The sequence below is a fragment of the Notamacropus eugenii genome, chromosome 2 (genome assembly GCF_028372415.1).
Source record: "Notamacropus eugenii isolate mMacEug1 chromosome 2, mMacEug1.pri_v2, whole genome shotgun sequence".
NCBI lineage: Eukaryota > Metazoa > Chordata > Mammalia > Diprotodontia > Macropodidae > Notamacropus > Notamacropus eugenii.
Genome location: NC_092873.1, coordinates 7,224,748 through 7,249,014, shown reverse-complemented (window position 1 = coordinate 7,249,014; position 24,267 = coordinate 7,224,748). Strand labels below are relative to the sequence as shown.

The following is a 24,267-nucleotide window of genomic DNA, read 5'->3' as shown; positions in this document are numbered from 1 at the left end:
GAATAAACCTTAAAAATTAACAGATATAAACATTATGACATGCAACATAATTTCATTAATGTATTCACACTTTTGGTAGATTTAGAACTAGAAATATTCTCAGGGACTAGTGAATACAACCACCTCATTTTGCAGATGAGAAAAGCTACACCACAGAGGCCAAATGAGTTACGCACAGCCATAACGGTTGCAATTAATAGAGAAATGAAGTGCAATTTGGCTCCTGAGATTACACAGCTCTTTTGACTATACCACCCATCCTTCATTCAGCATGGATCAAAGGCTATCTTCCTACACTCTCGGTATACTCCTCATAAAGTCATGCATTCAGCCCTATTTCCCCATTACCACTTTCTGAGATTTACAACACCTCCAAGGCCACCTAGGGGCTAAAATTTGTTTTAGTGCAATTCACATGGAAGATGGGGCAATGGAAAGGAAGAATTTATAGGTTCCTATTCTACATAGAAACTTTAGGGTTTCTCTTTCCATTTTTCAAAAAGGTAGAGTACTTTATTTGAATAAGGACATCTATTGTAAAAATTGCGTTTTCTTTACTCCCATAGTTTTCCCTGAAGGATGAACATGTGCACTGATACGCTAGTCAAGCTTGGTAAAAACACATGAACAGATTGATTTGGATTTCTGGAAGCCAAAAGAAAAAAAAAAGAAAAAAGAAAAGAAAAACAGAAAAAAAGATCATTCGCTATCATTCACATCTTGAACTGTCCTTGGCAAACATACAATTCAATTCCTTTTTCTGCTAGAATAGGAAGTACGCTCTTGGCTGCAGTCAATAGGCAGAAAAAGGGGAAAATATGTTAATTCCACCACTTAAGTAAAGGGAAATCATTTCATTTCATTTCATGCCCTAATGTAGCAAAACTGCATACATACGTGTGTGTATTTACACACAACACAAATACACAGTTGTATTTTTATAGATATATACAGATATGCTATAAAATCCTATTTATTTCACTAGACAATAAATTATTGTACATATTATTAATAGCAAATAAAACTGAAAAGCAAAAGAAATTAATATTTTTCCATCATTAGATAAAATTAAGTATCATGTAAAAAAAAATTTAACTAAAGTCTAGGAAGTTTTAGAAAGGAAACATAAACTAAAGGAAGCCAATATAAAATTGTGAAAGGAAAAATTGGCATAATGAATTGAATGCCTAAAAACAAATTAAGTTCTAGCATGAAATCATGAGATTCAATCACATGATCGTATATATTAAAATTAAATATATATATTATTATACGAAATTTTTTTTACCCAGCACAATTTGTTGTAGTCTGGCCTCCCACTGCATGTGCGAAGAAATCTCAAATAATAAGAACTGCTATTATACCACAAAAGACTAACCATCTTCAAAAAATAAAAGGCAATCATTCAAGAAACTACAATTGTGTGCATTTAGCAAGAAGTGTTAGTAAAACAGAGAAAAAATAGTGAGATAAAAATATGGAGTGGCAATGCAAAGAACATTTTTTAATTGGAAATATTAATGTAGAAAAAATACTTATCCTTAATGCAGAATCATAATATCTTTGAACAGCATCACCGTCCAAAATTTTAAAGGGACATAGTGGACAGCATTTGGAATAACATTAAAAATATGATCCAGGGATTAATATTTCTAAAATTATTTCCAAGTGTTTGGAATTGAACATAGATCGACTGATAAATATTTTCAAGTAATTATGAAAAGTGTAACTATATTATTCCACACAATCAAAATTCAGATGTACCATTTCAATTATTCCATAATTGCTAGCATAATTTTTCAGGATTTTCTTCAGGTATAGCATTTCATGTAATTTATTCCATGGCAGAATTAAAATGGAAAAGTAGGCATATTATTAGAGACATCAATTCATCAGTATTTATGCACAAGGGATTAACCCTACGTGTATTTATGAAAGCCACATTTCATGGGCTACATAATTTCATTATCAAAAAGAGTCATCTTATTTGAAAGATGATTTTTAAATTTTATTTTCATACTTTTCTTTTTAATTTTATTTTTATTCTATCAGTTTCATATTTGAAATTATTTCCATTTAGTTATTTAAATATCTATATTCTATTACATTCTGTTTAATTATTTTTTTCTTATAATGATTCGGTTCATATTTTATTACACAGTGCTACATTATTATTTTAGTAGCATATTCATCGTATTATTGTTTCTCATTCTCCTTTCCTACATATCAGTATTTTTTCAATGAAAGGTTGTATCATCTGCAGGCTGAAAATTCAAATCTTCTTTTATCTTGATTAAAATTACTTTGATTTTCATTTTAAAAAGAAAATGCTTATCAAACTATGACAAATAAGGAGCTATCTCTTTTTCTGCTTTCCCATTTTCATATTTGCACATTTGTTCTCTTAAGGGATTATATTCACTGATTACCTCTTTATTTCTCTCTTCTACCTTAAAAATTTGTTTTTCAGTATCAACACGAACTTTGCTGAAGACATCAATACATTCTACCTGGTCATCACTCCATACCTGTTCTTGAATGATGCCTTTGTTTTGCGTATCTTCAAGCTGTTGTTGAAGTAATATATTTTCACTCCAGATGTAAGCTAATCTTTCTTGGATAGATTTATGTTTGACAATATATTTGTTCAGTTTTTCTTTTTACACTTGCTTTGTGTGTTCAAGTTTCTTTGCGTTATGTTGGGCCTGTTTTACTTCTCTCTGTGTGCTTTCCAAAATGGCTATCGTTTCTCTAAGGTAGTCATGTACATGGTACAGCTCATTTTTTTACACTGTTGGCTTTACTTTTAGGTGTAGAGAGCTCTTGACAAAGGACACAATTGCCTTTCCCTAACCTAGACAAGTTATGGTTTAGTTTGTCCTGTAAATGAAGTCACTCATCTCTTTCTCCCTGAAAGGTATGTCCAAAGGCTAGTTTCGATGTCTCACTTTGTTCATGACCTCAATAGTAGAAGGGGTGGTATGATTTCGTTTCTGTCTCAAGCCTTTCCTATTTTTCTTTGTTGCATTCTCTACCTTAGTGTTCAACACTACATTCTCAGCTGTCCGAACATTTACTTGTCCACTCTACTGGGATATGATTTTTGTTACTGCTCCTTCATTCAGTTGTAATTCCTCTTGAAGCCCATATTTCTTTTCTTTTCAAACCTCAGTTTCTTCTGGATCTTGATTTTCTTTTGCATGATCTTTAATTTTTACTGTATTTAGCTCCAGTTTGAGCATAGCAACTTTGTACTGTAGGGTTCCAATTTTGTCCAGCAGATATTTTTCTTTTTCATTACTATCATTCGGGACCTGAATACAATTAAAAGGGGAAAAAATGCTATTCAAGATTAAATTGTATATTCTGAGTTTTCCTTAGTAATTCAAAACAAACTCCAAGGGGCCAAGAAGCATACGGAGAAAAAGTAAATCGAGGGAGTTGCACGTATTTCACATTTCGGTCAGACTCAGGTTTCCCAAAGAATAGGTCTTCAAGGTGCTTCATCAATCTGAAGATGTGGGTTGGATTTTTAGGCCTGTAAAACTGTCTGCCTTTCAGCATATTTCATTTCCTTTGCTCTATCGATGGGACGCCACACTGATTCATCCTACAGTAATGACAAAGGTAACAATACCTACTATTTGCACAGGCATAGTAGGGTTCTGTGCAAATGACTTTCATTGCATTATCTCACTTCAGACTGGCAACACACTTATGAGGGCAATATTCATATTGTTCAATTCATTTTACAGAATCGAACTTAGGTGAGGAGAACTTGTTAAATGTTCCCCCCCCCCCCCCCGCCCATATCATCACACTCAGTAGGTTTTAGTAGCAGTATTTCAATCTAGGGCTCTTCATACTCGAAGTCTAACACTCTTTTGCAAAAGTTATTTTCCTCTTAGGTGTTGAAGATAAGAATTTGTCCTATATTTAGAGTCATTATTCTGGTACAATCATCTTAGCTGCAAACCAATGAAATGATGACTGTCTTAAACTTTCCTAATACACGTCTTGAGAAACAGCTCTTTTCTGGGAGAACTGTAGCATTTTCATTTTATCATTGATTTAAAACTTTTAGAAGTTTTCTAGTCTGAACATCTCTTTTAAGGATGGGAAAAGTGAGACCCGGAGTGTGGTCAGTAGATTGTAACCTAAACTTCCTTTACCATCAAATTTCAAAAGAATAGTGGAAGAATTATTGAGTTCAAAGTATAAAAGTTTGATGTTGCAGTGCCATCAGTTCAAGCAAACTGGGCCCCATTCAGGATAGGTGGAAAAGCTATCTCAAAATGCTTAGAAGATCCATTCTATGAGATTCCTTCTATAAAGTCACGAGGAGAGCATGAATAGGGAGCACTCCAGTACCCAGGCGGCAAAGGACTACTAAGGGCTAAATGATTTACTTGCTAAATGATTTACTTCCAATCGATTTTGGATAAAAGAAATGCAAAATCCTAAATCTGGCATTTGAGGAACTTGATTTTTTATCATACAGAGCAATGATGAATGTCAATTACTGAATCATTGTAATGGAAGGAGCCTTATTTTAGAAATCTAACTGAAAGTTATTCCTGTTACAAATCCTTATGTTCCTTCTCTTTCATGGAACATGTGTGAGACAACATCGTGAAATCGATCAAATTATTATCATGCATTTTATCACTCTTTCCCTCTGCCTATGAAAGCAGAAACGGATGAAATCAATTAATGAAGGAAGGAAAGAAATTTGTTTGAGATATCACCTTCTATTGGTTGCATTCCTTCCTCCCTGTAGGTATTAGTGACACTGATGAGCTGCCCCTTTCTGATTCTCAGAAAGGGCAGAGGTGCTCCCTTTGTCTTCCTTCCCTTCTAAAGACCCCGTCCTTTTTCTTTCCCCTTCCTCTTCTTACTGCTTCTGAGCCTAGTTAGGTTCCATACTTAACTGAGTATGTTCTTCCTTTCTTGAATCATATCTAATGAGAGCAAAGTAAAAACAATGCTCATCTCCCTCCATTCTTTCCCTTTACAGTCATATATTTTTGTGTCTCCTTAAGTGGAGTAATTTACAGTTTTCTGCGTCCTCCTTTGCCCTTCTCCCATTGCAATCTTTTTGTGATACTTAATTCCTTTTTTTGTCACATCTGTTAGTTTATACCCACAGCCTCTGTCTATGTCATTATAAAGATAAAATTTTCAAGATTTTTAAATGTCAGAATAAAGATAAAATGGTCAAGATTGTGAAGAGTATTGTTGTCCCACATAGGTATGTCAACAGTTTTCTCTTATTGAATAAGCTGATATTTTTTTAAAATGTGTTTTTCTTGTTTATTTTTTCATACTTCCCTTGAGTCTTGTATTTGAAGGTCAAATTTCCCATCAATCTCTGCCCTTTCATCAGGAAGATCTGGAAGTCCCTTCTTTCATTTAATATCCATCTCCTTTACTGAAAGATCACCCTCATTTTTGCTGGGTACCTGACCCTTGGATATAGTCCAACCTTCTTTGCCTTACAGAATAGCATATCCCAAAGCCTCTGACCTTTTAATGTACAAGTTCCAAGGACCTTCGTGATCCTGACTGTAATTCCATGGTATTTGAACTGCTTCTTTCTGAATGCATGCAGTATGTTCTCATTCACCTGATAATTCTGGAATTCGATTACAATGTTCCTTGCAGTTTCAAATTTGAGATCTCTTTTAGGAAGTGATGGGTGGATATTTTTGATGACTAGGAGAAGGAAGTGGAAGAGGAGGTGGAGGAGGAGGAGGAGACAAAGAAGAATGTGACCTCAGCAGATCATATTAAGGAATGGGAAAGATGTTTACATTTAAATTACCATTACCGAAGGAGGAGAATAAAAAGGAGGAGAGCAAAGAGAAGAAGGAGGGGGAGGAGAGAGAGAGAGGGAAAGGGAAAGTGAGCGAAAAAGTTAAAGGTAAAGGAAGAGGGAGAGGGATAAGAAAAGGGGAAAAGAAGTAGAAGAAACAGAAGAAGAAGAAGAAGAAGAAGAAGAAGAAGAAGAAGATGATGATGATGATGATGATGTTGATGATGAAGAAGTAGAAGAAGAAGAAGAAGAAGAAGAAGAAGAAGAAGAACAAAAAGGAGAAAAAGGAGGAGGAGGAGGAGTAGAAGGAGGCAAAGTAGAAGGGAGAGGAGGAGGAGGAGGAGAAAAGGACATCATCTTGTGAGTATCCGTTATTGTTGTATTCAGAAGTCCAGTGATCATGGACCTGAATGAACAGAATGAATGTTAGTAGTGCAGAGTACAAATTTCACATCATGAATGGAAAGCTGCAGAGGAAAAAAAGGGGAAAAGCCAAAGACCATGTGGTCATAGCTGGTTGTATTCCCCTTTGCAAGTACTTCCTGAGCTAACATCAATAAAGATCGCCAATCTGCTCTGCATTATATGTACCTTCAAAACCAAGGCAGCTTTCATGATCTATTCTAATGGAAGTCTGCAACAGGACGATACAAACAAATACAGAGAATGAAAATATCCCTGTCGGAAGAGACATTATAAATTCCAGAGTCCAACCTTGCAGTCAATGTAAGAATTGTGTCTGTAGTAGTCACACATAGTCAGACAGTGTCTCCTGAAGGAACTTGTCTCACAACCAATCCATTCCATTGCCATAAATTTTCATTTTTCTTATAAAAGTCACAACTAGGCACCTTTCATCACTGATTTGACCAATCTGTTCTAGAGATACCCAAGTCAGCACAGCAGCTCTTCACGGATCTGAAATTAGACATCATGCCGTCCCTCAACTGTCTTATTCATTCTTAGTTCATCCATATCACTTGTCTCTGAATTGAGTTCAGCCTTCTCCAGTCATCCTGATTCATATATGGCCAAAGAACCCTGGTGGTTCTGGAGGAGAAAGTGAAGCTGGTGACTTTGCACAGCCATTCCTTATTGAAATCCAATTCAGTGGTAAGCCGTGTCATCATCTTCTTCAAGTTCTATTGCTCCTCAAGAATAAAGGAGATACCAAAGCCTGTGAGTAGCTCACTTTAGCTCAATAGGGACCCAGCTGAGCAGTTCTAGTTGGGCTACTCAGCTCGTCCTGTCCTCTCTCCTCTTTTTCTCCCCGACATAGGGTATCACCTCTTTCCTGTAGGGGGTTCTGCCCAAAGAAAGGTGAGATTTCATGACTCAAACCTACATAGTTACCGGACATTTACTGGTTGGATTCGCTTCTTAACGATAATGCCTTCAACTCAATTCACTCTGCCTCTGATTAAGTGAACTATAGGTCGCTGACGAAGTACCACTTAATGAGTATTTTTTGGCCATCCTGGCTTCAGAGTGAATGTAAATAATAATTGTTTCTCTTCAGGAGAGAAGAGAGTTGAATTTTTTTTTTTGATTTCCATTAAAGTAGATATCCTTTGATTTACCTTTTAAACAGGCTTCTTCACTGAACTGGCATTGCCTCACTCAAAGTGAGAATTTGAAAAGACATTTATTTCAAACGAACAAGTTTCCTCGGCACACGCTGGGTCATCTCCAGTCATGCTGATCGATATGTAGCCAGTGGACTCAGATGGCTCCAGAGGAGAAAATCAAGCTGGTGGCTTTGCACAGCCCTCCCTCCAATCCAGTTGAAGTATAAGTCATGTTGTCTTCTTACTGAGGTCAAGGTCCTCTATCAGAAGGAAGGACAAACCATAATCACAACTCTTAACTTATCAATATTCCTCTTAATATGTAGCCCCCATTATTATCATAGTCTTGTGGACGGGGACCCTGCAGCCCAGAGGTGAATGGAACTGTTAACTTGCGAGATTTAAACTGTATTATTCTATTACCGTAGCCTTTCTTATGATCAGCTAAAACGAACATCACTTTTTCCAAGAAACTGCTGCAACCCACTCTTCCCCTACCCTTACTTAGGACATATCTAGGGCAATGATAATTTTGCAGAAGCTAGGCTTGAACCCAGGGCTTCCTGTCTAAGGCCAGCTCCACCCTCCCCGTGCCAGGCAGCCTGTCCCTGAGGAATCATTGCCCTCCTCTCCTGAAGGTCAGAAGGGAAAAGGAAGAATGAGAGCAAAGAGGAACCTAGGCTACCAGACATCAGAGTAGTAACATGCTACTCGTTTTCAGTCGGGGCGTCAACGAATTCTTAAAGCCTTGTAGACCCTTGGCGGGCTATGGAGAATCACCTCTTCCTTTTACAGACGCAGAAACTGAGGCTGGGAGAGGAGGTGCTTTCCCAAGTGAAACAACAGAGCCAGTCCGGAGTTCGACATTCGAATCCAAGTCCTCTGAATCCAGCTGCTCCAGCTTTCCCATTAGGTCTCCTCCACCCCTTCACAGCCCCGCCCCTATGCATCCTGTCCCAGCGCGAGACCCGGCAGAACCTCTAGCAGGGGAAGCAGCCAGCCTTGGGCCCAGCCACCCTCGCGATCATGACCTTTGGAGCCTTCCAGCAGAGAGTTAATGGACCTGGCACGTGAGCACTCGTGCAGGCTTAATCTTTCCCGTTGGGCGCGTGCGCATGCCTTGAGCGTCTGTCAAGCTCACGCGCACTTCGGTCTCCCTCGAGGCGTTGCTAGGGCTCCAAGCATCTCCAGGATCGATTCCTTTCTAACTGTTGCCCTGTTTGGACGCAGTTTCCTTGGAGTCTCTGACTATCGAAGTGTTTTGGAGAGTAAGCGAGCTCCCGGAGAAGGCTGAGGGTCTCCAAGTGAGTTCTCCAGACCATCTCTGAAGCCCGCCCTCAGGATGAGGAAGATTTTCAAAATCTTGAGAAGGAGAGAGCGGTCTCCATCTGGCTCCTCCTCTCCCAGGAGAGACAGCGAGGTCCGACCCTTGGTCCCAGGTGCCGGTTATGTCATCAGAATGAAGGACCTCGGGAAGATCCATAAAGCTGCCTCCTTCGGGGATGTGGCCAGGGTGCAGCACCTGCTGCTGCTGGGCCAGGCACACGTGGACGATCTGGATAAAGAGAAGCGGTGAGAGGGCGCTGGGGGTGAGAGAAGGGATGGCCCCCCCCAGGAACAGTGTAAGACACCCCCTCCTCCACCCTCCCTCCACGAGTCTGCATGTGCCTTGGCTAATCCTTGGAAAACTTGTCCTTTGAGCACCTGGGCCAGAGCAGGCGCAGGCTCTGCCTCCTGGAGATTGGATCCCAAGTTCTGAGTGCTGGTGACCCCTGACCCTCCTGCCTGCCCATTTTTAATGGAGGGGAAACTCCTTCCTTTTACTTGTAGTCTGCTTCCAGCTGACTTACTCTTTCTCAGTGACGTGGTGGGAGCAAATGCTGCTCTCTTCCAGTGAAATGTTCTTCTGAGTCTGCTATTTATTTCCCAGACGTTTTTGTTCATCATATCCGGTCAGAAGAACTAATGCACATTGTAGATGTCCTCGGGTGAGAAGGGTGGCCACTTATATTTATTTGGGCAGCGATTTCGATTTCAGGCGGAGTAACAATAATGCATTTTATGTTACAAGTGTAGTACCTAATAAGAGTACAATTTTGATTTTCGTAATTACCAAGCATTGACTTAGCTCTCATTTTCATAGCACACCTCTACACCTGGCTTCTGCAAATGGCCATCCAGATGTTGTGTCTCTCTTAGTAGAGAGAAAATGCAAAATAAACCTGCGTGACAAGAACTATCAGACATCTTTAATGAAGGTATGCCCTAGTTAACCTTGCTGGTCTATAGAATGCGTTTGGAGTAAGAAAATGTGCTTTACTAAATTATTTAAATATCACTAATGATGTTTTAGTATACTAAATACTTTTTAGAGTATTGATTGTCTCTTTCTCTACATTCCATTCACAGGCAGTACAGTGTCAGCAGGAGGAGTGTGCAAGGATCCTGCTGGATTATGGTGCAGACCCTGCTCTGATGGATACCCATGACAACACTGCACTTCACTATGCTGCCTCTGGACTTAACACAGCCATAGCAGCAAAGCTGCTTAGACATACAATAGACATGGAAGCAAAAAACAAGGTAGAAGTCTACCTCTTGTGTGAGAAAATATTTTCTGAGATCAAATGTGTAAATCAGGTATTTTCCAATGCACATTATATTCTTGGAAGCATTTCTTTAATGCAAGTATCTTAAAATCCATCTCTAGTCAAAGTTCATTGGCCTTGGGAATTTTCTGATGGCCAGGCAAAACGGGGAGGAGACTCCATTCACAACGGAACTCTTAATGAGGAACTTCCCTCGACTGCTTTGGACCAGGGCCTGTTCTAAGATTTAATCTTCGAGTAGGGTTGTTAACCTGGGATCCATTAATTTCAAAAAAAATCACCATTTATTTTATAGTTCTTTCAATGTTATTGGCTTCCTTTGCATTCTCTGTATTTTAGGTATTTAAAAGCATTATTCTGGAAAGGGGTGCATGACACACACACACAAAAAGTTATGAAAACGTGACTTAGGGAATGGTTTGTAATGGTGAAATGTGAAGTGACTTCCCAGGCTCACCTAGCCACTCTAAGTGTCTCAGCAGCAGGCCTTGAATCTCTGTTTCACTGATTTTGAGTTTGGCTCTCCATTCAGTCCACCACATCTATCTCTCTAGAATTTTCTTTGCATGCTATATTAGGTCTGGTACCCAGAATTCAAAGGTTCCATCAAATATCTGTCTGCAATACTTTACATATAAACCTTTACCTATGATAGTACAATGTTAATTGGTCAAGAAGAAATGTCATAATGTTTTAAAAAATATTCTGTTAAAAATTTGTTCAGCATAAAACTGCAGACAGACATTTTACAAGAACAAATTCTTAAGTGTATGTAGGTGTGTTTTTTTTTTCTATTTCCTACACGCTATGCCGTTTCCTTTCTAGACTTATTGAGTATCTCCTGATTTTTAAGAAAAGGTTTGACTCCTCGTCACTGCTGCTCAAGAAAGAAAATAAAAATCAAAATATACATTAGGAGGGTTGTGAAGGGAGGGAAAATATCAAGAGAATGACTTTCTTCAAGGTTCAGCCACCTTAAGGCAAGATTTTCTTGAGTTTTGAGGCTGGTTGTAACACACTTCAGGGGAAAGGATGAAGAGAACTAGGCAACTTGAAAACTGACCAGAACTTAGTTGTAGCTTGGCCAAGTACTGGGGAAATAAGGGTGACTGCACGCAGACGATCATTGATCATGACATGAAGACAGAGGAAAGGAAGGTACCCCTAAAAGATTAGGAAAATCTCTTACACATCCTGGTTTTCTACGTCCTGATCACAAATTAATAACTGGAAGCAATCCCAGAGGCTATCTAACTTCATTCCCTCATTTTACATGTGAGGAAATTAAGGCCCAAAGAAGTGAAATAATTTACTTACGGTCACATGGAAATTAACTAACAGAAGCTGGATTTATGCCCTGCTCTTCTCATTCCAGAGTTCCATTGTAGCCTACTTCCTTAGCATGTCATTAGCAAGTTCACAGGATGTTCACAACATGCCTTCAACTGAATTCTATCATATAAACAATTCTTGCATACCTTAACTTGATCTTTAATATGATTTTGCAGGAAGGCTGCACACCACTTTTGCTTGCAGTTAAAGAAAATAACCGAGATATGGTAGATCTTTTCTTAAAGAATGGAGCAAATGTGAATACATCGGATAGGCTTGACAGGTACGGTAATTAAAGCTTCCAAGAAAAAAAGAGGTAACTGTTATTAGAGGAATAAGAACAACTTCAATCAGGGAACTCTTAGTGAGCAACAATAATTGAAATTGTTCATCACTGAGAAAGGGTGACAATGTGCACAAACATCAATTATGAAAAGGGCTACTATTTATGCTTCTGCAGCAGAGAAAGCCATTCATGTGGGCATGCCATCCACCATCAATTAGTGATTTATTTTCGCAGGTTTCATTGTTTGATTTTCAATGACTTAAGATCATCACATAGCTGTTTTGTGTACTCGTGATGCAATTGATTCTCTACATGAAATAATCTTCATGTCAATCATGAGAATTGATGTGTGTAATTTTTCCTTCTTCTTCCTTTCATTGTTCTTAAGGATATGTGCACTGACAAATACAAATCAATACAATAATAAGATGACTGACTTTCATGATCCTGTGACCTTATCACTGTGAATATTTATGCCACTGGCTGAGATTTTAGTCCTTCCATACTTTCTTATGCTACAGGATTTTTGTCCTAATACCAGAAATTCCACAAAGAGGATCCAAGAAAGGCATTGAAGCCTTCTCCTGGTTCTTTTAATATTTGAGGACGATGAAAGCACTTACATTGTCACATTTTCTCTCTTTTATTCTTTTAAAATTTATTTATTTTTACTTTTCAATTTTTTGCAGTTTTCAAATTTTGAGTTCAAATTGCTCTTCTTCCTGGGCCTCCCCCTTTCCCAGGATGTTATGCAAACTGATATAGGCTGTACATGTACAATCATATTCAACCTATTTCTACACTGCTCATGTTTGACAGAAGTAGCAGAATAAAAGAGGAAAATCTGAAGACAGAAAAAACAAAAAACCAAAAGGGAGAGAAAATAGTATGCTTCCACCTCCATTCAGACTCCATAATTGTTTCTCTGGATGTGAATAACATTTTCTGTCATGAGACTTTTTCCCCCGGTTTTCTCAGCATTTTTTGTCAACTAGTGAATTCAGAAGCTGGAATCTTTGGATTTCTCATATAGAAGATTACTGTAGTCATTGACCCTGGTTCTTTGATACCAAACATATTCCACTAATCCTACACTCTGTTTCTCAGCCTGTCCCAAGTGGCTTTGATGATTGTCGATTTATACAATAGAATTTTATATATGGTAGAGATAGATCACCTTCACTTGTATTATTTTTGATTAATTCCCTTGGTATTCTGGACCTTTTGTTCATCCCGATGAATTTTATTTTTTAATTTCTATACAATAATTTTGGTAGTTTGATTGGTATGGCACTGAGTAAGATATTACTTTTGGTAGAATTGTCATTTGTATCATATTAACTTGGCCTACCAATGAATAACTGATATTTTTTAGATTATTCAGATCTGACTTGATTTGAGTGAAAAACGTTTTGTAATTGTGTTCATTGTTGGTTGGTTTGTATTGGAAGAGAGATTCCCAAGTATTTTATATTGTCACAATTCTCTTTCATCGCTCAATTCTTTGCACACTTTTCCTTCTACCTCTCTTATATGATTTTAATTTCCTTTCTGAGCTCTTCCATGAGCTCTCTCTGGGATTGAGCTCACTTCTCTTTTTGCTTTGCGATTTTGCCTATACGTGTTTTGGCGTCATTCTCCTTCTCTGAATATTTTTCCTCCACATTCTTTGTGGCCACAATAACTTCCTATGGTCATTTTTTCCAATGACTTTTTGCTCGTCTTTTTTTCCCCTTTCTTTTCAATTTGAGCTCTGCTCACAATGTGGAAAGGGCACTGTTTCAGAATTTTGTAGCAGGGTCTCCAGGTCCTGGCTGTTTACCTGGTGCTGCAATGTTTTGCTGACTCGTGTGGGAGCCCTCTTTTACGGTGGTTTGCTCGGGGGATGGGAGTGGGAATGAAAGGCACTGCTGCAGATAGTAGGGTTCTGGCAGCTTACCTGATGCTGTCCCGGAGTTCTACTGCTGATGTTTGTCATGTGCTACGACTGGTGGAGTGTTCTTGAGTTTCCCTAGATGTACCCTGAAGTTCTTGGCATTGTAACCATTGGTGGCTGCCTGTTTCCTTAATCACCTGTAGGGATAGACCCTACCTGTTTGGCTGAGTCTATTCTGAGGCATGTCAGTTCTTAGAACTGGAGTCTGCCCACTCCCTATACTGGGACTCCGAATCTACCATTGCTTTGTTGAGATGAGGCTTGCTGCTGCCCTGTTGGGATACTTCCTGTCCTGGAGTATGCTCCCTTTTACCTAAGTGAGAAAGAACTTCCCTGTCAATCTTCCAAGGTTTGGGGGCTCTAAGATTGTTTCACCCTATACCTTTGATGGTTCTGCTGTGGCAGGATTTGTTTGAGGGCAGTATTTTATGGTTGTTTCGAGGTGAATATTGGAGAGTTATGGCGATTTACTGCTTACTCCATCATCTTGGATCGCAAAACTAAAAATAATCTTTTAAAAAACAAACCTAATATTTTAAAAGATAGGATAATATTAAGAGCTAATACTATATTTCATAACTCCATCAGTTTCAATCTTTCCCATAATCCTTTATTCCGCGCCACCCCCAAATATATTGTACTCGTTCCTTTTGCTATGTTTGGTATTGAGATTTTGGATCAGAGAAAAACATTTAAACAGAATCAACATTTCTACCTGCCATAAAGAGTTTATTGACACTTGAATATACCTTAAAATATCCATAATTTCCCCATATAATATATTTACATTACATGGATATTTTTGACACTACTTCCACCTTCCACAGAGTTAGCCTATTATATCGGTTATCACTGCGTGAGTGTTCACCCTTCCTTGCAGAGGAAGACCATGCCATCAGGGCAATACTGCCATGACTTGCAATTGACTTTATTTTGAGCGAGGGAGGGCTGTGCAGGTTGCCAGCCTCACATCTCCTCCAGAACCATCTGAATCCAGTGACCAGATATTCATCAGGATGACTGGAGATGACCCAGGATGAGACAATTAGGGTTAAGTGACTAGGCCAAGGTCACACACCTAGTGAGTGTCAAGTATCTGAGGTGAGATTTGAGCTCAGGTCCTCCTGACTCCTGCACTCGTGCTCTATGCACTGCACCACCTCGCTGCCCCATGAGTTATCACGAAGTAATCAAGGAACAGCACACCTCTACGTGACATTACTGATATACCTACAATACTGCCTTAGGCAGAAAGACAGTGAATTATTCAACATAACACAAACTCGGAACTTCAGAAGATCTCTGTTTTCACGATTTTGGATATTTTCTCTACTAGTGCAGCTTGTAATCACACTAACTCTTTATCAACTGCCTTCATGGGTTAATGGGCCTTCCTGAAATCCAATGGTCCTAGCTATCTGGTGATGAACCTTTCTTCAGTTACATGAGCTTGTCCATAAACATTACTTTCAAAGAGCCTCCACTTTCCTTTCAAGGCTAGTAAACAAGTGGAAACTTGGTGTAGGCTCCCTTGAAAGTTCTTCACTTTTGTACACAAGTTACTCTGATGCACTACCTTCTTGTTGTCATGAAAATCTTGAATTGGACAGTTCCTGCTAGAACTCTAAGAGGACAAAAAATACCCCTCTCAATCCTGTCTTTCCTTCTTTTCCTAACTGCCATTTTTCATGCTGCATATAAGCACAAAAAGTACTCATCCCTCACGAAGTATTCATGTTGCACATGCGTATAACCTCATATATGAGATATCCTCTTGTTGCAACATATCGAGAGAAATCTAATTACGTGTGACTCCTTTAAATTCTGAAATGTCGATGGTTTCTTTGTTATTCTAGAACAGCCCTGATGATTGCTGCCCGTTGTAAACCAACAGGTGTAGTCAGTCTTCTTCTTCAATATGATATTGATCTCTCTTGCCGAGATGCATTTGGACAGACAGCTGAGGAACATGCTGCTTTCAGTGGTCATTCCATGTAAGTATCAACGTTTTAATTCTAATAATTTGTATGGAATTGCATTTAAAATCATTTCTCCTCTATACAAAGGAGACTGTCTGGGACTTTCATAGTTGCATAATATGGCAAGCATCTGGCAAGCATACTTCAAGGCACTGTGAAGAAGTTGGTCCAAAGGCCAATTTCGGTTATCCAAGTTCAGGAGGACATAAGCATGAGACGAGTTACAAAGTAGAGTCAGGGTATGTGAGATCAGATTTTTCAGAAGTAAGGATAACGAGGATGATAGGTGCCATTTTTATAGTTCTATAAGGTTTTCCAATGTTTTCCATACATTTTAGTATTTGATCATCCCAAAAGTTCACTTCACAAAAATTTATTTATAAAGTCTGCTTTAAAGACACGGTTTTTTTTTCCTGTTTGTTTCTTAATCTTTGCTGATACCTCCAGTTATAGTAGATTTAAAGTTAGTTTTAGGAAAAGCCACATGATATGTTGGACACCTGAAAGTGAGTGACAGCTAAAGAGAATAAGTAATAAATATAATAATCAACATCAAAATTTACAATGAGGCAGTTTGGTCAGGGGAAAGAGTGCTCTAATTGGAATCAGAGGACCTGAGGAAAAATGATGCCTCTCACTTTATGGATCACCCTGGAGAACTGTTAACCTTTTCTGGAACTCAGTTACTTAATCTAGAAAATAAAGTGTTTGGAGTAGATGATCTAAAGCTCTGAATCTATACTTCTCTATTACTGTGACTCTGAGTACATGTATACTAGGTTTAGGCTGAATAATTAGCTATACCCTACAGACTTTATCAAAAGAATAACAACAATTTTGCTGATAATCTGATTATTAAAGTCTAAGGTATGCAGAGACCCGGTACGTATAATTTTATCTTGGTTGATGTAGAAATATTTTGTTTTATCTTTTACTTTGTACATAGTCATTACGAACTAATTTATCAATATGGACAACAGAAGGCACTTAATCAGCCCCTTTCACTCCAAATCAGCAGTTTGGAAAGGGCTGCTGATTCCAGATTTACCGTGACTGGACCTGCCAACGATCAGGAAGGTAAGAGTGACAAATTAAAAAAAATAGCTAATTTTAAAAAATAATGAAAGAGCAATCTTTAATTTCATATATATTAAATATTTATGTATATAAATATATGTATATATGTTCTATTTCCATTTTATACTTTTAAAGGGTAGGAATTGGTCTATTTTTGGTTATTTACTTAATTATCCTTGTAGGTTGATTATCCTGAACAAAACAGCCTCAAGGTATTTTGTGTTATTAATGTCTGCTTTCTCCAAAAATTTCTTTAAGCAAGTTACAATAACAATTATCAGATTTCTCCATTGTTCTAAATGTAATTAATGAAATCATGTGAAAAATTTTGAACATATTTCACATGTATTATATGTAGTGATATTAGTTATTTTTGATGCTAAAACATGGGAAAAATAAGTACGTAAACGTCTCCTGTAACTGTAGCATGTTCACACACAGAGGCACACCGACACAGATGGGCTCATCTAATATTTGGACATATAAAGGCAGAACGGTAAAACAGCTGGAGAGCAAAGCCTTCTTCCTTTTTGGAAGTCTATGAAAATCACTTATCCAAGCTTTGGAAATGGATACATTTTAAACGTTTCCAACATTTCTAAATGTTCATAAAGCTTTCAGTTCAGAGATACCAAAGAGGATGCAAAAGACACAGAAGTTAGGGGGAACAGGGGACAAAGGTTTGAAAGGTAATACATATATGTTCCTAGATTTTTGGTAGATATTTGCACATGTGCCCACTTCCAACATCATCCTAGGAACACTTCCAATCTCCTGATTCAGGCCGTTAAACTTTCAAAGAGAAGAGATTTTTCTGAGTGGTTGCCTAATATTGAATCCTGCCAGCTGGGCCATTGGGAATCTCAATGACCTGGGCTTGCAATAATAACTTCATCCCGTATTTATGAGTTTTCTGTTTCAAATCAATTTACCCTTTACCTTGTGAGAAAAGCAGTGTGGGTATTCTGTTTACTTCCATTTGAATGGTGATGAAACTAAGGAGCAGTTAGCTTAGATGCCTTGCTCATGCCAACAGAGCTCCAAAGAAAGTGTGATCATGCGCATATTACACTACAGATCTGAAAGAGATGAGCTATGTAAATCGTTCCTTAAAAGAAATAAGAAATCACAATGGCACAAGAAACAGTATTTAATTTTAAGTATATCTAGTACAGTCTAAAATCACATCCTTTTCAGAAAACATTCCTTGCTTATAGCTTGTCAGGTGATGAATGAACTTCATTTTTCTTCGTTTTCTTCGTTTGTAAAATAGTATATCTCTAGCTACATACATGCAAATAGAATGAACTTTTAAGATTAAAAATGTCAAGTTGTATTCCTCAATTTCTATTATGTTATCTAGAGAAAGAAATTTAATCAAATTTTTTGAAATTCCAAATCAAATTGTAATAAAAATAATTGTACTTAGGAAACTCAATGAAGGTGGAATGTCTATGAATTTCATCAAACAAGAAAATTTATAGTCTACAAGACGGAAATAAATATAGGGAAAACTGAAAGGATTGTTACTGATAGAACTATTCATAAGTAGGTTTGTGACAGATATCTGAATGCAGACACTGACTTTATGAAATATATAATAACCAGAATCATTTTCTATAGAAACCCAAATCAGAGTGTAAGCGCAACCATAGTAAGGTTAGAATTTTAAAAGCTTCAAACAACTAGGGATAGGAATAGGAAGAAAAAAATTTCTTTTTTTAAATATATTTTTATTAAATATGTATGCTTTCCTTGAAATTCTGTACCATAAGACATTTATTTGTTCTATCTCATTTATGTTCATCCAAGAATTAGTAAAATTTGTTATCTGATACACGAGTGTGGCAGTACAGCATAGCTTCATGCAGCATTAGACAAAATTGGTGATGACTTTTTTGAACTTGAGGAGTCACTGAGCTGTGACCATGAACCTCAAATCTTCATTGTTTTGAGGGGAAGATGAGAGTAGTAATAAAGTGAGGACATATTTTCTTGAGTTTTATTAGTAGTGAACCCTTTGCGTACACATTTTCTTATAAATCATATTGGCAAAGGAAACCAGGCTCTTATCATGAAGTATGAGTGTGATAGAGTTCCGATCCTGGGGCCTGGTAGTCATTTTTCGTTCCCTGAAGCAACATCTTCCTTCCTTGTAATTATTTCTTGTTTTCTTTTGTTCACATTAATTGAGAATAAGCCCAAATTATTTGTCAGAGAAATTCGAAATTTTCTGGTTTTCTGGCATTTTGACAAATTATTGTATTCTGGGGTGGAGCATTCCCTAATCAGTAATTCTCATTTCTTTGATATTTTAATTCAGGGTTATGGTAGCAAAGTCACAAATTATCCCAAAACATTGCAATCCAAAAGTCTTTTTTCTCTCTCTCCCTGATGATTGATATTCAGTTTTGTTTTCATGAAGCCATTACTTTAATTGAGTAATGTCATCTTGTTGCACAACTCTTCATGGGTAATACAAATTGGAAATGCTGACAAGTAAAAGTTGTCCTTCCCAAGTCAGACAGTGCTGTAGTGTAGCTAGATAAGACAGGCAGGATTTAGGACTAAGTGATCTAGTCCTGGCTCTGCCAGGTATTGTGTTGAATTAAGAAATCCAGTGCTCTTGTTAATTACTTTTCTCTTCTTGTCCTTAGCTTTAGGAAACAATGAGATGAATTTCAGTTTAATGAGTGGGTTATATAAATGTCTGCCTCAGGATACAAGCCCATATCACACAATTCTTTTTGGTGATAAAGACAAGACTTGTATTTCCGTTGGCATGAATTATCTCCTTCTGCAAGTGCAGGTTAGCACCTTCTGTGAAACTTCGGGTGGCAGAGAATTGACTTGAGCACTGAAAGGTGAAGGGATATATTAATTTTCACGTAGGCAATATCACAATCAAAGGTGCAACAATAATCCTATATACAAAAACTTGCACAGTAGTACCTGTTTCTTGATGCATTTACCTTTGTGCTCCCCTCCAGAAGGGCTCTAGAGCACGGCCCCATATTTCAGCGGACCAGAGGACCTGACTTTGACTATACATACATACATATTTATGTATGTGTGTGTATCTATGTATACGTGTACATATACATATATATCAATAATTGAAAATTCCCAAAGTTAATAAAAAGTTTTGCATATGTTCATTGATGCAACCAATTCCTCTTGTCAAACTAATTGTAAATACTTAATAAACAAGAAACCCCTGCTAAAAAAAAGCTTTGAATTTAGTAATATATTGTGGACTGATGAATAGTAAAGGTAATTATATAGTTTTGTATATTAAACAACATCTTAAGACGTTTTTGGACTGATATATAGTAAAGTCATTTAATATTTCAAAATAGACAATGGCTGATGTAGGAATTTAAAGATGTAAAATTTCTTCCTCTAAGGACATGAACGAATTGGACATGCAGGTGAAAAAGCCAGAACAAGAAAAAATTGAAAATCCCCAAGTAAATCCCCAATCAGAAAGACTGAAAACCAGAAGAGAGATTAATAAAATGGAAATTAAGAAAACTATTGAAGTCATAAATGAAACTCAAAGTTGGTTTTATGAAAAATCACAAAATTGAGAAACCTTTGAGCCATTTGATAAAAAAAAAAACAAAACCAAAGAAGAAAAGCAAATTACACTATCAAAGATGAAAAGGGTTGAAGTCACCTACAATGAGCCGGAAATTAAAACATTAACTAGAAATTACTTTGCCCAACTGTATGCCCATAAATTCGACAATCTAAAGGAGATGGATGACTATTTTAAAAAATGTGAATTGCCCAGATTAACAAAAGAGGAAGTTGAGTAGTTACATAACCCTGTCTCGGAAAAAAGAAATTGAACAAGCCATCCATGAACTCCCTAGGAAAAAATCTCCAAGGTTGGATGGATTAACAATTGAATTCTATCACACATTTAAGGAACAGTTACTTCCAATATTATATCGAGTATTTGGGAAAATTGGCAAAGGAGTCCTCTCAAAGTCGTTTTATGATGCAAATATCGTTGTGATACCTAAACCAGGAAGGGCCAAAACAGAAAAAGGAAATCCTGGACCAATTTCTCTAATGAATATTGGTGCAAAAATTTTAAAAAAGATTTTAGCAAAAAAAAAAAAAATACAGCAACTTACCTTGAAAAGAATGGTTCATTATTAGGAAAACTATTAACATTATTGATCATGTCAAAAACTAATGATTATCTCAAAAGATGCAGAAAATCCTTGGACAATATACAACACCCATTCCTATTGAAAAGACTGGAGAGCATAGGAGTAGATGGAACTTCCCATAAAATAATAAAACAATAAGTAGTATCTACCGAAAACCTTCAGCAAGCATCATATGCAAGGGAGATAAGCTAGATGTACTTGCAAGAAGACCAGGGGTGAAACAAGGATGTCCATTATCACCCATGTTATACAATATGGTACTAGAAATATTAGTGGTAGCAATAGGAGAAGAAAAAGAAAAGGATGGAATTAGAATAGGCAAAGAAGAAACTAAGCTATCTCACTTTGCAAATGATATGATGATATACTTAGAGAATGCCAGAGGCTCTAGTAAAAAACTACTTGAAATGATAAATCATAAACAACTTGGCAAAGTTTCAGGTTGCAAAATGAACAGATCTTCTGCATTTCTATATATTATTAACAAAGCTCAAGAGCAAGAGATAGAAAGAACAATTCCTTGTAAAGCTAGGTTAGACACTATAAAATATTTAGGAGTCTACCTGCCAAGAGAAATCCAGGGATTATCTGAATACAATTACAAAACCGTTTTTGCACAAATAAAGACAGGTCTAAGAAAACGGAAAAACACTAGTTGCTCATGGCTAGGCCAAGCCAATGTTAAAAAAACATGACAATTCTACCTAAGTTAATTTACTTATTCAGTGCCATAACAATCAGATTATCAGATAATTATTTTCTATAGCTAGACAAAATAAGATCAAAATTCGTCGGGAAGAGAAAAAGGCCCAGAATATCAAGCGAACTAATGAAGAGAAATACCAGGGAAGGTGACCTTGATCTACCAGATCCCAAATTTCATTATAAAGCAACAATCATTAAAACCTCTTGATACGGGCCAAGAAACAGAAGGGCAGACCGGTCGTATAGCTTACGTCCTTCCGACGCAGTGGTCAAAGAATATAGCAATCTACACTTCGAGAAAGCCAAGGAACCCAGTTTCTGGGATAAGGACTCACTACTTGACAATAATTGCTGTGACAACTGGATAACATTGTGGTGGAAACTAGGGTTAGAGCATTGCCCAAAACCGTACACAGGAATAAATTCCAAATGGATACATGCTATAGGAATAAAGATTGATACTATAAATAAATTAATGGAGCAAGGAATAGTCTATTTTTCAGATTTATGAAGAAGGGAAGAATTTTTGACTAAACAGGAGGTGGAAAGCATTATGAAATTCAAAATGGAAAATGTTGATTCCGTTAAACTGAAAAGCTTTCTACAACCAAACCCAATGCAACGAAGATTAGGAGGAAAGCAGAAACCTGGGAAACAATTTTTGCAATTAGCGTCTGTGATAAAGGCCTCATTTCTAAAATAGATGGAGAAGTGAGTCAAATGTACAAGAATAGAAGTCAATCCCCAGCCCATTACCGGTCAAAGGTTATGAATAGGCAGTTTTCAGAGGAAGAAATAAAAGCTGTCTAGAGTGATATAAAAAAAGCTCTCAAGAACTTTTGATTAGAGAGATGCAATTCAAACCAACTCTGAGATACCACATCACAGCCATCAGGTTGGGTAACATGACAAAATAGGAAGATGATGCATGTTGGAGAAGATGTGGGAGAGTTGGAACACTAATCTCTTGTGGGTGGAGCTGGGACCTGATCCAACCATTCTGGAGAACATTTTGGAACTATGTCCAGAGAGCTAAAAAATGTGCACAGCCCTTGACCTAGAACTACCGCTTCTAACACTGTATCCCCAAGAGATCACAAAAATGAGAAAGAGTCCCAAATGTACAAAAATATTTATAGCAGCTCTCCTTTGGGTGGCCAAAACCTGAAACTCTACGGGATGCATATCATTTAAGGAATAGCTGAATAAAGTGTGGCACAGGAATGTAATGGAATACTGTTTTGCTATAAGAAATGATGAACAGGAAGATTAATGAGAGGCCTGGAAATAGTAATGTGAAAAGATTGTGAGTGAAAGGAACAGAACCAGGAGACCTTTGTACACAGCAACAACCGCTATATGGGAGGAATTTTTCTGCTAGGCGTAGCACTTCATTGCAATGCAGGGATTTACATAATTTCCAGTGGTCTCTTAAGGCAAAATGCCTTCCACATGCAGGGAAAGAACTACGAAATTTCATCACATAATGAAGCAGATCATTTTCTTTTATATTCTGTTTTGATTTGTTTTAGGATTTCTCTCATTCGTTTTAACTCTTCTATGTAACATGACCAAGGTGAAAATATATTGAATTGGAATGTAAGTGTAGAATCTATAACAAACGGTATGCTGTCTCAGCATGGACATGGGGAGATACGGGGTTACAGGGAGGGGGGAATCTAAGATATATGGAAATGACTGTTGAATACTGAAAACAAATGATATTTTAAAAGTATACAATAGTTTCAAAGCTTCAAATTTTGATTTCTGAGATATATCTCCAACATGTACATAGCTTTCTTTTTCATTAATGGTAAAATACATATGTGGAAAGGGTGTTTATATATTAATAACTTTGAATTACTAAAGGAGATGACTAAAACAATTTTTCTTTCTTGAAATAACTCTCCAAATGGCAAAAGTTTTTCCATCATGTCTTAAAAATATTTTATATACGTTCTTTCCTATATGGATAAACTAAACTTAAAAAGTAGCTTTTATATTTTTATAGTTTTGTCCATACACTTCCATTAATTTTACATTTTCTCCCCCTCCTTCCCTTTCCCCCTCCTCAAGACATTCTGCAATCAGATATAGGCTGTACATGTATTTTCCTATCAAACGTTTTTTCACATAAGTCATGTTATATGGAAGAACTGGAGTGAATGGGAAGAGCCATGACAAAGAAAATAAAACGAAAGGAAAATTGTCTGCTTGACTCTGAATTCACACTCCTTAGTACTTTCTCTGGCTGTGGACGGCACTTTCCGTCATGAGTAAAGAAAAACCTTTTAAGACTGATAAATTAATGGATACCAGAGGTGTAAAGATGCCAGTAGGCAGCACTGATAAGGAAAGAAATGAAACTGTATTATTAACTGTTATTCTACAAGTGTGCATCGAAGTGGATGTATTCAAAACATAATTCTAGCTCTTTATTTCTGAGATAAGAATATCATTTATACATTGTTTGAAAGTACCTTATTGTGACTGCTTACATATTACGCGAATTTCCAAATTATACAACTAATTAAGGAATCATCCACACTGGGGTCCCTTGTGATATAATTGCATCAATCACTGCCATTGTTTGGAAGATATGATGCTGTGTTGCAGCATCAACTTCATAAGAGCCCCCTGGGAATCTTGAGTATCCATCCCTTCAAAAGAATCACCTTTACATGTGTCACTGTGGAGCATGTTATGTACTGCTCCATATACAAATATGTAAAACCCTTGAAGTAGGGTCTATTTGAAATGTGCGTTGCATGTTGTG

The 24,267-nt window shown here is 37.2% G+C and overlaps 1 protein-coding gene across 1 annotated transcript in view; it reads left to right on the top strand.

Moving 5' to 3' along the window:
* The first annotated feature begins 8,589 nt into the window (after positions 1-8,589).
* Positions 8,590-24,267, top strand: part of LOC140522455 (ankyrin repeat domain-containing protein 26-like) — a 28,135-nt gene continuing 12,457 nt past the window's right edge. Inside the window, exons 1-6 of the mRNA XM_072637895.1 lie at positions 8,590-8,955; positions 9,527-9,641; positions 9,793-10,023; positions 11,501-11,607; positions 15,403-15,540; positions 16,472-16,602. Coding sequence (XP_072493996.1) covers positions 8,726-8,955; positions 9,527-9,641; positions 9,793-10,023; positions 11,501-11,607; positions 15,403-15,540; positions 16,472-16,602 — 952 coding nt within the window. The 5' untranslated portion in view covers positions 8,590-8,725. The remainder of the gene's footprint in view (positions 8,956-9,526; positions 9,642-9,792; positions 10,024-11,500; positions 11,608-15,402; positions 15,541-16,471; positions 16,603-24,267) is intronic.